The sequence below is a fragment of the Sarcophilus harrisii genome, chromosome 3, assembly GCF_902635505.1.
Source record: "Sarcophilus harrisii chromosome 3, mSarHar1.11, whole genome shotgun sequence".
Lineage (NCBI taxonomy): Eukaryota > Metazoa > Chordata > Mammalia > Dasyuromorphia > Dasyuridae > Sarcophilus > Sarcophilus harrisii.
Window position 1 is genome coordinate 235044662 of NC_045428.1, and position 14243 is coordinate 235058904.

The 14243-nt window shown below is 35.5% G+C and overlaps 1 protein-coding gene across 2 annotated transcripts in view; it reads left to right on the plus strand.

Moving 5' to 3' along the window:
• Positions 1-1358: 1358 nt before the first annotated feature.
• WDR4 (WD repeat domain 4) overlaps positions 1359-14243 on the plus strand; it is a 55957-nt gene continuing 43072 nt past the window's right edge. Inside the window, exons 1-4 of one of the 2 annotated variants that reach the window (XM_031959223.1) lie at positions 1359-1534; positions 5192-5257; positions 6016-6159; positions 8498-8654. In XM_031959223.1, coding sequence (XP_031815083.1) covers positions 1446-1534; positions 5192-5257; positions 6016-6159; positions 8498-8654 — 456 coding nt within the window. In that variant the 5' untranslated portion in view covers positions 1359-1445. The remainder of the gene's footprint in view (positions 1535-5191; positions 5258-6015; positions 6160-8497; positions 8655-14243) is intronic. The other variant, XM_031959224.1, reaches the window with a different exon arrangement.

A 14243-nucleotide genomic window follows, 5' to 3' on the forward strand; every position in this document is an offset into this window, starting at 1 on the left:
AAGGTAGTGTAGCAAGTATATAGCAAGCTGGGGATCAGCATATAAAGACAATCATTTCCTCTGATTTTGGTATCTTTTCCTTCGACAACCTGAAATGAATTGGTCTGTCCATTTTCACTCTTGAGCTTCGAAAAAGAAGTGCCTAAAATGAAAAGAACCTGAAGAGAGTAAAGAACTCAAAGAGACCAGCAGGACTCTCCCGATTCTGTCCTGATCTCTGCTGAGGAAAGTCCCTTGGGACTCTAATGACATAATCCTGTTTGAATATTGTCGTGTTTTGTAGCAGTGTGAAGAATGATAAGGCCCATTTGCCTAGACCTAGATTCGCCTAGATTGCAAAGATTAGTTGACCAGGTTGTGGAGAGCTTTAGGAGAATTCCTATATCAAGTGTAAGGAGAATGGATTTATCAAGACACTTGAGATAGTGACTCTGATTAGTAATTTTCTAAGTGAGAAGAAAGAAGAATCTGAAGAAGTATGGTGCTTGAGTGAATGGAAAGACAAGATGAAAAATCTCTTTTGTTGCAAAATCTCTAAAGATTACTCAATACTATGTGGTAGAGAGCAAGGCTTATTAAAAATTTTCCACTCCTGATCTCTTTTTGCCTGAGAAATTTTTACATGACTACAGGTATATAACATTTTATTTTTATTTTTTATTTAATAACCTTTTATTTACAGGTTATATGCATGGGTAACTTTACAGCATTAACAATTGCCAAACTCTTGTTCCAATTTTTCACCTCTTACCCCCTACCCCCTACCCCAGATGGCAGGATGACCAGTAGATGTTAAGTACATTAAAATATAAATTAGATACACAATAAGTATACCTGACCAAAACGTTATTTTGCTGTACAAAAAGAATCAGACTCTGAAATATTGTACAATTAGCCTGTAAGGAAATAAAAAATGCAGGTGGGCACAAATATAGGGATTGGGAATTCAATGTAATGGTTCTTAGTCATTTCCCAGAGTTCTTTCTCTGAGCGTAGCTGGTTCAGTTCATTACTGCTCCATTGGAAATGATTTGGTTGGTATATAACATTTTAAACATAATTTGCGACCCCAAATTCAGTTACCAGACACCAAATAGGATCATGGATCTTTTTAAGTTTAAGAAGTTGGGGTTTAGAAGACGAACACGTTAAATTCTCTGCACCTTTCCTTTCAAAAAACCCTTTATTTGTCTGTAAAATATAGATGATGCTACCTGCAGACCTGCTGATGTGACATGTATGTAACACACTTAATAGAGTTTACAGTTAATTCAACTGCCAGATGGGTCAGGGAGTGCAGGGTTGCGCGAGTCGTCTCTGCGCATGCCCTGTACTCCGAGGGAGTCCTCCTTCCCGAGAGTCCCGTCTCCGGCTCCAAGCGAGCTCCTGACGTCAGCACGCGGCGCGCGTGGAAGCCTGCGCGCGTTGGTTCGCCCCAGGTTCTCATGGCGGGCTCCGCTGCTCTGGACGTGTCCCGAAATGGGCTGGTGGTGAGAGGTGGCAGCCGCTTTCTGGCGACAGGTACAGACTGCAGGTTAGTGGGGTCGGGGCCTAGGAGCCGCGGAGCCGGAGAGTACCCGGATGTCCCTGCTTTGGGGCCAGCGAGATTGTGGCGGGCGTCGGGTGCTTTTCCTCTCCCTGAACCTCTTGGATTGCTGCATGCCGAGAAAGTTAAGAGTTGGGTGCAATAAACTTGCAAAATAATATTTTAATCTATATCTCACATAACACATAAGACACAGCGTCATCAAATAAATAGGTCGAAACTCCCTCGTGCTGCTTAACTTGATGATTTTTTTTTACCTGACATATTCTTTCACATGTGTTCATAGTTTACAACTCTTTCCAGATTCTTGCTAAATCATTTGTGCACGGCTGTCCTGATGTTTTCGCAAAATTATGGCTTAATCATTAGAGAGCTGACCTCAGAACAATCAGCAAACATTTTAAAAAATGCTTCCTGTGTGCCAGAGACCAGATGCAAAGCTAGGACCCTTACTTACCCTGCGGCAGAGTGCTATTTTGTAATTGATTCCTCTTTCTGCTTGATACAGTAGCTGTTAACAAAACTTTTCATCTCACAGGAATCTTTTTTAATACTCTCTTGCAAAGATCCTTAGCTCATAACTTCACCCCGCTCTTCCCCAATTGCTACCATTCATCTCTTCTCTGAGTCTTACATCTTTATTAAATGTCCCTGACTTTCATCTGTTTGGAAATTCTGGAACGCTGCTATCCGTATGTTGTCTGCATCCACTCCCTCATGCTAATTTTCAGTCTCTCCCTTCTTACTGGCTTCTATGCTCCCTACAAATAACACCCAAATCTTATTCATCCTTAAAAAACTCACTAGATCCGATCATATACCATAGCTATCTTTATTATGCCTTTCCTTCCCTTCCTAGCTACTGTGATTTCACTTTCTATCCTCTATACCATATTCCTACCTTATTAGCATTCAACTAAAATGGCTTTCTCCAAAAATTACCAGTGATCTCTTTTTTTCTCCAATTATGAAACTTGTTTTTAATAATCCCTCTTAAGTCCCTCCACTCCACTTGAAAAGAAGGAAAAATAAAACCCTTAATTAAAACTAATTCCCATGCGGTCCATGCTTAGAGAAACAACTCTTTCTGTCACCTCTCTGACTTGATGTGAATAGCATTCTTCATCACTGGCCCTTTGGAATTATGTTCCAGAATTTTTTTTTTTTACAACATTAACATAATTTATTGTATAGATTTGATTCTCATTTTACTCTATATCAATTCATGTTTTCTGAAGCAGACCATTTATTTCAGCACAATAGTAATTATATTCAAATACCATATTGTATTTAGTAATTCTTTAATTGGTGGGCACCCTACAAGTAGTTTCTTAATTGTTAAATCTAATGGCATTTTCATTATCTGTATCCTTTTTGACTACCTTTTTCCTGAACACTTTCTACTGTCAATTTCCATGACTTTTTTTCCCCATAGTTCGTTTCTCTCTCCCTTCTGAGTCTAACATAACTTCTGTTCTCTCCACTAGCACTGCTCCTACCTTTTCAAGCCTTTATCACATTTCTTTGACTATTGCTGTAGGTTTTTAATTGGTCTCCCCATCTTGTCTCTCTCTACTGACTTTCCAAACTTTTTCTTAAAGCATAGGTTTAACTGTCATCTCTCTTCTCAGTATCCTTCAATGATTTCCTATTATTTTGGGAAATCAAATGTAAAGTTCTTAATTTGATGCTGATGGATTGATTTTTGTGGTAATAACATAGAAGTGATGTATTTCTGAAGAGTGACTTACATTTATTTATTAGGCTCCTGATTTCTCCTGAGTTTTGCCCAAGGAAAATGAGTTTGGGTAACTTTTTGCAAATATTTATTGTGTTGTCTTGTTAAAACAGATTTTTAAAGAGTTTCAGGACTTTAGAGAGTATGTATTGGCTGTGATTTCAGATTTACAAAAGTTTTGACACCCCAAGCTATGTATGGGTAGTAACTTGAATTTATTACAAGAAAAAAAAAAAAAAAAGAATGTGAAAAACAAGGCAGGAATCCTGTGATTCAGGAGAAAGCTTTGGGCATTTAAGTTACAGGGAAAATGGGAAGTCAGGGGAGGAGTACTGGAAGAGTCCTCACCCTAGGGGAAGGGACAGCAAGAGTGGGGCCATTCTTCCTCCATGGGAAATGCTAACCCATGAAGGTGGAAGGATTTACTTATTCACAAGTTTTAACTGTACCAACAGTTAATCAGCTTGATACTGACTGTAGCTGCTCTGACTCCCAAGGGCTCTCTGAGAGTTTAATCAGGGTTGAAAGTAGCAAATAAACAAATCAAGCCAGTTTAATTAGGAGAGGCTTTATCCCTGACTTAAACTTCTTGAAAATATGGCAACTCAAGAAAACAAGTTCAGACCTCACTAATTCCCAAGTAGGGGTAAATAAGGATATTTAACTTCTTTGGAGAAGCAGATGAAATTTTGGGTAAGAATGATTGCAATAATTTCTTATCTAGGCTCTAAACAAAAATTAGTTTGATTAAACTCGTTGTATAGATAGCTATGTATGATGTTTTATGTACCTGGTGGTCATTTAAAGATTATTTTTAGATCCTCCCAAACATTTTAACCACAGATCTGTTACATGGCAAAAATATTTTAGTCTTATTTAGACAGTTACTGACAATGCTGAATAGTGATCACCAGGTTTATTAATTCATTCCAACTTCATCAGATGATTTTAAATTATTTGAGCAAATCTGAAGGGTGGCAAGCATAGATTTTTAATGACAAAATTCTCTGTTAACTTCTAAGTGAGAAAGCAGATGAAATGCAATCCCTTGTAAAACTTGACTTTCTAATGTTAAGTCTGTCTCTGGGTATATTTTTCTAAATAAGCAAGATTAATTCTGGATTTAGAGTTGAAATTTCAGTTCAGTCTTGCTTGATTTGTGATCTTTGGCAAGTCCTTAAGTCACTGCACAGATGCAATACTCAGAGGTTTTACTTGATAAATTTTTCATAGGTCATTTTCCTTGTCATAGTAAGATATGTTTAATTGGGAAGAATATGGCCTTCTGGCTAGAATATTGATCTCAGGGAGGAAGACCTGGATTCAAATCCAATTCTAGACACTAGTTTTGTGAATCTAGTTTTCTCAGTTTCTGTTTCCCCATCTGTAAAATTCGAATATAACAGCATCGTTGTGAGAATCAAATAAGGTAATAGTAATACTAATGATGATGATAGCTGACATTTATATAGCACTTGCTATGTACCAGGCATTATGCTAAGCACTTTACAATTATTATTTCATTTGATTCTTTGCACCACCCTTAGATATTCTTATTGTTATCCCTATTTTGCAGGTAAGGAAACTGAGGCAAACAGAAATAAGGTGATTTCCCTAGAGTCACACAGCTAGCAAATTTCTAAGTTGGATTTGAACTCAGGTCTTTCTGACTCCAGACCCATTGCTTTATCTATCAACTAATCTATGTAACCTCTAAATTTTAAAATTGTTGTTATTTAACAAGATGGGATTTAACCTTTTTTTAATTTTTATTTTTTACAATTTGTAATTAGAAAAAGGAAATTTAGATTCTCATTCTTTTTATTGACTTACTCAAGCACAGTAGTGACAACTGCTGACAAATTAGCACCTCTTTAGTAATATGTTCTTTTTAAAATTACTTTCAGTGATGATGACAACTTCTTTACATATGACTGCAGCAAGGCAGAAAAGAAGGCTCAAGAAGATAAAGGGTGAGATGATTGTGGGGAACATTTCAGGGTTCATTAATAGTTTTGAGATATTGAAATTATACTAGTGAAAGTTATTTAGAAACTGAATCTTTTAATTTTCCTGCAACTTTAGGAAATGGTATTGAAGTTTTCAATTTTGAATTTGAGAATTTTTTCGAGGTTTCTGTAGATACTCAGTAAATAGCGATCAGGAGTATTAATAGATATGTGTTTAATATTAACAACAACAACAAAAAAAAATCAAGTATCCCTTTAAGTTAAATGAATTAAAATGGTTTTGCTCCCGAAAAATTTCCATCCTTCTTCATCTCTTATTTTAGCTGGAAGTTTCCTTTTCCCTTCCATTTTCTTCTATTGGGCAATCTTTTCACTAAAGACATTCCCTTTTCTTTTTTTACCTTCTTCTCCATAACCAGCCAATTTTCCCTTTTCCCTCTCGCCTGCTTTCCCAGCAGCTAACCCCTAAGATTTGGAGGTGGCTTAGGAAGGAGAGGCAGAAGATCTTAGGCAGCTGTTAGATGCCTGGGGAAATTATTTGTGATATATAGTATCATAAGATGGATTTCTTTGATTCAATTCTAATTAGTTTTATTTTTAATACAGTTAATCACATTTTCAAACATGAAATCTTTTACTTGATGGATTTTATGAATTAATTTATAATGTTTTAGCGTAATTTTTCATGTGCGTATTGATGCCCAATCATGAAATTAGATAGTGATATTTATTTGATGTTTATTCTGTCTTCTGCTGCTTAGAGAAGAAGGACAGACATTGTATAAAGGAAGTGATAACATCCTGGCTTCCACCTTCTCAAGATCTGGCAACTATTTTGCTTTGACTGATGACAATAAACGTCTGATTCTTTTCAGTACAAAACCTTGGAAATGTCTGAGTATCAGGTATGAAATTCTGCTTTTTAAATCATTCAGGATATCATAAACATAAAATAATATCTATTGTTCAAGACTTGGGGAGTACTTTTTTTGTTTTGCTTTTTTTTCTTAACTATTGTTGAATTTATGTAAGTAATAGCATTTTAGTACTTAAATGCTTTAAGGATTTGCAAAGCGGTTTCCTAGTTGCTATTGCATTATTGTTATTCTTATTTTCAGTCAGGTGCATTCATTAACCACTTTTTCTGTGTTGTTATAGTACTAAAATCTGGGGATACTAAGGAGACTCTCTGCCATCAAGGAGCTCATAAGCTAATGGGAGAGACAAGCAAACACGTAATGTACAGACAAGCTAAATACAGGATAAAAAGGAAATTATTAAAAGAGAGATGAGACTAGAATCAAGAGGAGTCAGGAAAGGCTTCTTGTAGAAAGGGGGATTTTAGTTGCTACTTAAAGAAAGACAGGGAGATCAGTAGTTGAAATAGAGGAGAGAGAGCATTCCAGGTAAGGAAGAAAGCCAGAGAAAATACCTGAAGCTAACAGATGGAGTTTCTTGTACTCTTCAGTCCAGTGACAGTCATGAGGCCATTGTCACTGCATTGAAGAGTATATGTAGGGAAATAAGGTGTAAGAAGACTATAAGTGTAGGACAGGGCTAATTTATGAAAGGTTTTGAATACCAAACTGAGCATTTTTTATCTCTTCTTGGGGAAAATAGGAAGCTACTGAAGTTCATTCAGTGGTGGAATATGGGAGGGATGACATGGTCGAATCTGCAGTTTAGGAAATTAACCTTGGTGATTAAATGAAGGATAGATTAGAGTGGAAAGTCTTGATGCTGACAGATCCTCCAGTAGGCTATTGCAATAATCTAGGCATGAACTGATCCCCTAGAACGGCAGCACTATCAGGGAGAAAAAGGAGCAATTGGAGAGATATTGCAAAGGTGATATCAACAGGCCATGGCTACTGAATGTGGAAAGTGAGAGATAGCAGGGAATTTTAGGGTGAAACTAGGTTGTGAGCCTGAAGGACTGGCAGGACAGTGTTGCTTTCTGAAGTGGAGTGGGGATGGTTTAGGGGTGCAAAGATAATGAGTTTTGTTTTGGATATGTTGAGTTTAAGATCTTTACTTATGATGAGTTTGAGATGTCTGAAACACTTTGGGAGATTTGAGATTGGAAATCACCAGAGAGTTAAGGAAAGGGTGAATAGATTTGAGAATCATTAGCATAGAGGTGGTAATTAAATCCATTGGAGCTGATAAAATCATCAAGTGAAGTAGTATGATGGGGAAGAGAAGAGGGCCCAGGATAAATCCCTGAGGGATGAATGTGGTTAGAAGGTATAGGCTAAATGAGGATCCAGCCAGGGAGACAGTCGGAGATAGAGAAGGAGAGGTCAGATAAATAGGAGGAGAAATAGGGGAGAGTGATGTTCTAAAAATCCAGAGAAAGAAGTGACAATCAAGAGGAGGGGGGTGATAGATAGAGTCAGAGGCTGCAGAGTGGCTAGGAGAATGAAAATTGAGAAAAGGCTATATGAATCGGCAACTAAGACTTTTTAGGCAACAGAGAGAGCTTTTCTCTTCCATTTTGCCTCAGCATCCTCTTATTTGAAGTTAACTCCATTTGTTGGTATCAACCAATTCACATACTTTTTGCTATAATTTACTGAATTTTCAGGTCATTCTACCTCCTTAAGGAAGGGTTCAGTAGAGGAAAGGCAATAAGCATTTATTAAATTGTGTGTCAGGCACAATGTTTAAAAAGAGGAGATTCAATCTTTCTCCAAACCAACAGCTCCTTGAAAAACTAATAGAAATAATTTGAAGTCTATCTCAGCTATTTCTCACTGATGTGACAATGAATAAGGCACTGACCTATCTAAAGTTTAGGTTCCTCATCATTCCTGCTCTCTCCAAAATTACTGATATATATATTCTATCTTTATCCTTATGTGTCTGGATTAGTAACTTATTTTCATTCAAGGTTCAATTTAGGTGCCACCTCTATGAAGCCTTTCTTATCTTTCCCCTAATTTACATTTATGTTTTTATATATGTTCAACTTATATCTTTCCAGTAAAATGTTAGTTACATTTAAGAGCATGATCTCTTTATTTTTGCATCTGATTCCTTAGCCTTTAATACAGTTTTTGCTACATGTTTAGTGAATTGAATTGAATAATGTCACTGTTTCATTTTTTGTAAAATGAAGGAGGTAGATTAGTTAGTGTCTAAGATTTCTTTCATTCCTCACATTCAGTGATAACATTATAAGGATATATTATATTCTTTACTATTTTTATTAATCAATCCTTAATATTTTTTGACTTCCAGGACAGTGGTGAGAAGATGTACTGCTCTGACATTTACAGCTACAGATGAGAAGATTTTGGTGGCAGACAAGTCTGGAGATGTATATTCATTTTCAGTATTGGCACCATTTCAGGGTGGAAAACTTGAGCTTGGACATCTGTCTATGTTGTTGGATGTGGTATGTAGTTGACCAACTCTTTTTTCCCTTTTTCTTTAAAGACTAAGTTTCTCCATCTCATCTACACTAAAAGTATTGGGGTTATTTCTTAGTCTTACTGCTCAGCATGGGAGCTTTGACTTGCTCTATTTCCAACCTTGCCTGATTTGTCCCTTCTTAAACAACCTGGTGATTGGCAAAGCACACTATAGCTTAGAACTCCTGAGCTCAAGAGATCCATCAGCCTCAGTTTCCCTGGTAGCAGGGATTTTAACTGTGTGCTGCTATTCCCAACTCTAACTTTATCTTAAGCCCAGTCATGTGATATTTTAAAAAATAGTCCATAACTTATAATTACTTCTACATTGAGGTTAATGATATATTCTCTCCTATTTTTTTTTTTTTTAAATCATGTGAAGATAAATTGAGAAGGTATCTCTCTATGGTACCTATTAGTCCTAGGAGAATACAAAGTATCATTGTTATTTTCTTGGTTCAGTTCTTCAAAGATATTTAATTTTGTAGGGATGGATATACCTCCTCCAGTATTGTGGATTATAAATTCCATATTATTCACATACAGTTTTCGGAAGTAGCTATGGTTGAAAAATTCACCCCTTTGAAGCAATTTGACAATAAGCCTTCTCAAATTTAATTAAATTAGCTTTCTTATAGTCCGCATAGGAGCTTTCACCAGGCTTATAAAATCTTTCCAACTTATTTCAAGTGGAATAATTTACATTATCCCATTGAATTGGGAGAGTTAGGAAAAATTAAAGACAAATCCCTAAATTAAAATTCACCTCTTATTTTTTTCCCTATACATTGAAAACTTGTGAAATTTTGGGACTCAGAGTTTAGAACTAAGTTCTGTCAGTGATTTACATTTGGAGGAATATAAAAATTAAAATGAAAGCATTTCTGCCCACAGAATGATGTAATGCTGAGTTTGGGGAGCAGTTGGCATGCTAGGTTGGCTAATATCTGGAGCATGTGAAGGATAGAAGTATAGAGTAGATCTGGAAAGGAAGTTTGGAGCCAAATTTTGAAGTGGTTTCTGACCAAGGGAGTAAAATGGTTAGATCTTTGTTGTGGGAAAATTATTTTGGCAGCTGTATAGAAAGATCAGTTGGAGAAGTGAGACATTAGAAACAGAGCAATTAGGAGACTATTAGATACACTGTGTGGCATCCATAATTTGTGTAGAAATTTGTGGTCTTGAACTAGTGTTGAATTAAGGGAATAAATAAAGAAAATATTGTGGAGGTAATTAGCATGATTTGAACAATTCAGATCAAGGGTTTATTAAAAAAAACAAAAGTTAAATGGTACCTGCCTTCATGGAGCTTCTGTTATGATATATGAGCAAGAAAGAGTCAGGAATAACTCAGATTAAAAATTCGAGTAACAACAGACATAGGCAAACTTGCAAGAAGAGCAAGAGTGTGAGAAAAGAAAGAATTCAGTTCCGTGGCTCCTTATTGCCTATAGAATCAAATACAAAAGATTTTCTTTGATATTCAAAGTCCTACATAACTTAATTCCATCCTGTCTTATCAGACTTCTTACACTTTAGTCCCCAATGCATATTCTTCAACCTAATAACATTGGCTTCCTGAGTCTTCCATGAACAAGACATACCATCTTTTTGCTTCAGTTATTTTTTCTGGCTGTTTCCCATACTTGGAACCTTACTTCTACTATTGACTTCCTTTAAGTCCCAACTAAAATTCCATGTGGAAGAACTGTAAGCCTTCCTTAGCCTCCCTTAACTATAGTGTCTTTTCCCTTTTAATTATGTCTTATTGATCTCATAGAGATCTTGATTTGTATATATTTGTTTGCATATTGTCTCTCCAATTAGATTGAAAATTCCTTGAGGGCTTTGAGACCATTTTTTGCTTCAGTTTGCATCTTCAATGCTTACCACAGTGCGTGGCACATAATAGATGTTTAATAAATGTTTATTCATTGATTGAGTTTTGGATATATCATCTACATAGAGATGGTAATTGAAACCATGAATGGTGATAAAGCAGATTCAGGATAAAATTTTATGGGAGACCCATAATTGGGATAAAATGGGAATCATAAACTTATAAAGGAGATTAAGAAAAAATGGTCAGGAATGTAAGAGAATCAAGAGAGACCAATGTTAGTTACGCCAAGGAAGGAGATAATATAGAGGAGTAGTTAAAAATACTTAAAATAACAGAGAGATCACATTAATAAGTTGGATGAGAACAGAAGAAACCAGTGAATTTGCAGGTAAAGATCATTGATAGCCTTGAAGAGAACAGTTTTGATTAATTATGACCAATTGTGGTTAATGTAATGGAGAGAGATATATATATGTAAGGCTAAGGCCTTAGCCTTACTCCAGGAAGATTAAATTTTTCCTTAAAAAGTACTGAAATTATCCTCAATACTCATTGTCTACATCTAAAGATATGGCTTTTTGCTTTGTGATAACTTAGATATAAAGCCATGGCACAAGCAGCCATCAGCTCCTTTCATAACCAACATGTATAACAAAGAGGCAGGAAATCATACCTAATTTAATCAAAGCTATGTTGTTGCTGAATATCCTTTCCCTGCTTTAACTAAGCAAGTACCTTTTTGGTAACTTTATGTATCTTGCAAGTATCCCATTTCATTCTGCTCTTAAACTTGTACTAGACTGGCATGAGTTGGGGAAGTTGATGAATATTGCAAGGGTAGAGTGTTTGATCATCAAAGTTTATATTCAGGTCTGTGTATGAGAGTAAATAGTTTTAGAGCAAAGAAGACTGAAGACGTCATTTTGTTTTAGCTTTTTGTGTTGGGTAATGTGAAAGAAGTAGCAATCAGTTGTAGAATATGGAGCACAGATGCAAAGTCATCTGTAGAGAGGTTCCAGATGTTTCTGTTAATACATAAAGAATGAATATGAAAGGAAGAAGTCTAAACATGAAGTGAAATTGCTTGTCAATAGAATGGTAATTGCATTTCACTATTATAGAAGGAGGGATAGGATAGAAATAGAGGAAGAATAATAATGAGTGAGTTTTGGGAATGAGAATGTATTAGGCAAAGAAAGGTTTGCCTAGATTAGCAGTGTCTCCAAATGACAGATTTGGAGAAGTGGAAGAGGGAATTAGCCATCATATGTTTTCAAATACTACCAGTATTGACCAGGGCTTCTGCTTTATAATGTGATCATAGAAGATAATATGATTTAGAGAAGAAAAAATTAATCTATATAAAAGATGGGGATAGGGATAAAAGGGGGATAGGTACTCTCATTAATTTAGGAAATTCCTAAGTGAGGAACTTGGCACTTTCTCTGAGATTCAAGGTCTTATTTATTTATTTGTTTGTTTGTTTATATTTTTACCCTATTTTTTTTTTTTTAAATTTAATAGCCTTTTATTTACAGGATATATACATGGGTAACTTTACAGCATTAACAATTGCCAAACCTCTTGTTCCAATTTTTCACCTCTTACGCCACCCCCACCCCCTCCCCTAGATGGCAGGATGACCAGTAGATGTTAAATATATTAAAATATAACTTAGATACACAATAAGTATACATAAAAACATTATTTTGCTTACAAAAAATCAGACTCTAATTTTTACAATTGCTTTGAAGGAAATAAAAATGCAGGTTTGTAAATATAGGGTTAGAATTCAATGAATGGTTTTAGTCATCCCCAGAGTTATTTTTCTAGGTATAGCTAGTTCATTCATTACTGCTCCAAGAAATGATTTGTTGATCTTTTGCTGAGGATGGCCTGATCCATCAAACTGGTCATCATCTAGTATTGTTGTTGAAGTATATAATGATCTCCTGGTCCTGTATTTCCACTCAGCATCAGTTAAATTTAAGTCTCTCAGGCCTTTCTGAAATCATCCTGTTGGTATTTCTTACAGAACAGTAATATTCCATAACAATACCACAATTTATTCCCATTCTCAACTGTGGCATCCATTCATTTCAGTTTCTAACCACTACAAAGGGCTGCCACAAAATTGTCAAACAGGTCCCTTTCCCTTCTTTATAATCTCTTTGGGATATAATCCCAGTAAAACTTTCTGGATCAAAGGGTATCAGTTTGATAACTTTTGGAATAGTTCCAAACTACTCTCAAAATAGTTGGACCGTTCACAACTCCAAACAATCATCAATGTCCCGTTTTCCTCATCCCCTCCAATCATCATTATTTTTTCCTGTATCACCAATCGACGGGGTGTGTAGTATCTTAAGTTTCTTAATTTGCATTTCTCTGATTAATATATATTTTTACCCTATTTTTTCCAAATTTTATTTTCCAAATACATGTAAAAATAGTTTTTAACATTAATTTTTGTAAGATTTTGTGTTCTAAATTTTTTCCCTTCTACCTTTTTTTTCTCCTCTTGATAGCAAGTAATCTGATATAGGTTAAATATGTGAAATTCTTTTAAATGTATTTCCATATTTGCTATGTTGTTTTAAAAAAGAAAAGACCCACAGGGAAAAAAACTGTGGGGGGGAAAAAAAAACGAAAATAAATACTCTTTGATCCATAGTTAGTTTCCATAGTTCTATCTCTGATATGGATAGCATTTTCAATCCCAAATCTGTTGGAATTATCTTGAATCATCTCATTGTTGAAAAGAACCAAGTCTATTACAATTGATCTTCGTGTAATCTTGTTACTGTGTACATATTCTCTTGGTTTTGCTTGCTTCACTCATCATTCACTCATTTTCCCAGACTTTTCTGAAATCAGCCTGTTTATAATTTCTTATGGAACAATAATATTTTACTACATTCATATGTGATGACTTATTCAGTTGAGATTTATAGTCTTAATTGGCTAGAATATTAAAATCATAAGTGAATTGTCCTGAAAAAATAGCATCTGTCTTCCAGATAAATAATTGTACATTTTGCTCATAATAAATAATATATAAAGGTTAGCTATTATTAGCTGGTATTCACGATCATTAAACTGTATTCTTGAACTTAGGACATCCTGAAGTGGAGTATACATATTCCCTGTTTCTAGTGGAGTGATATTTTGGGTAAATATCTGTCCATTAGATCATCATGAGCCTTGCTTAACTTTTAACTAACTTGACTATTTTTGCCTCACCTTAAAATGGATAGTGAGATATGTCTAACAGATAGCTTGCAGATGTAGTTTGTCCTTGACTTCTAGCCAAGTGAGAAAGTCTACTAGCTTACTTTCTGGGTGCATAATGGCTGTGTGGTCCTAGTTCACTCATTTTTGGTTTCTGATGGCAGAATAGTTCTTACAAATCTGGCATTAGCTTCTGGGATAGGCAGACTAGTTTAACTGACTGTTTGGGATCCAGTATTCCATTGTTGAGTGAGTGCCATAGTAAGTGCCTACAAATGAGTGCCAGCCCTTCATTCCCCTACCTTAGAGATCTGGTTCATGAGATTTTGATTTTATTATTTTTCTTGTGAGACAGTAATGATTTGTGGAAACTTACCTTCAACTACATAGTCCCCATCTTTTAAAGTACTAGTGCTTAGGGAAGGTTTATTTTCTTTTCTCAGGACAGAATAAGTGGTACTGCTTTCTGGGGTAAAATGTTCTCAGCACTAATTCCTAG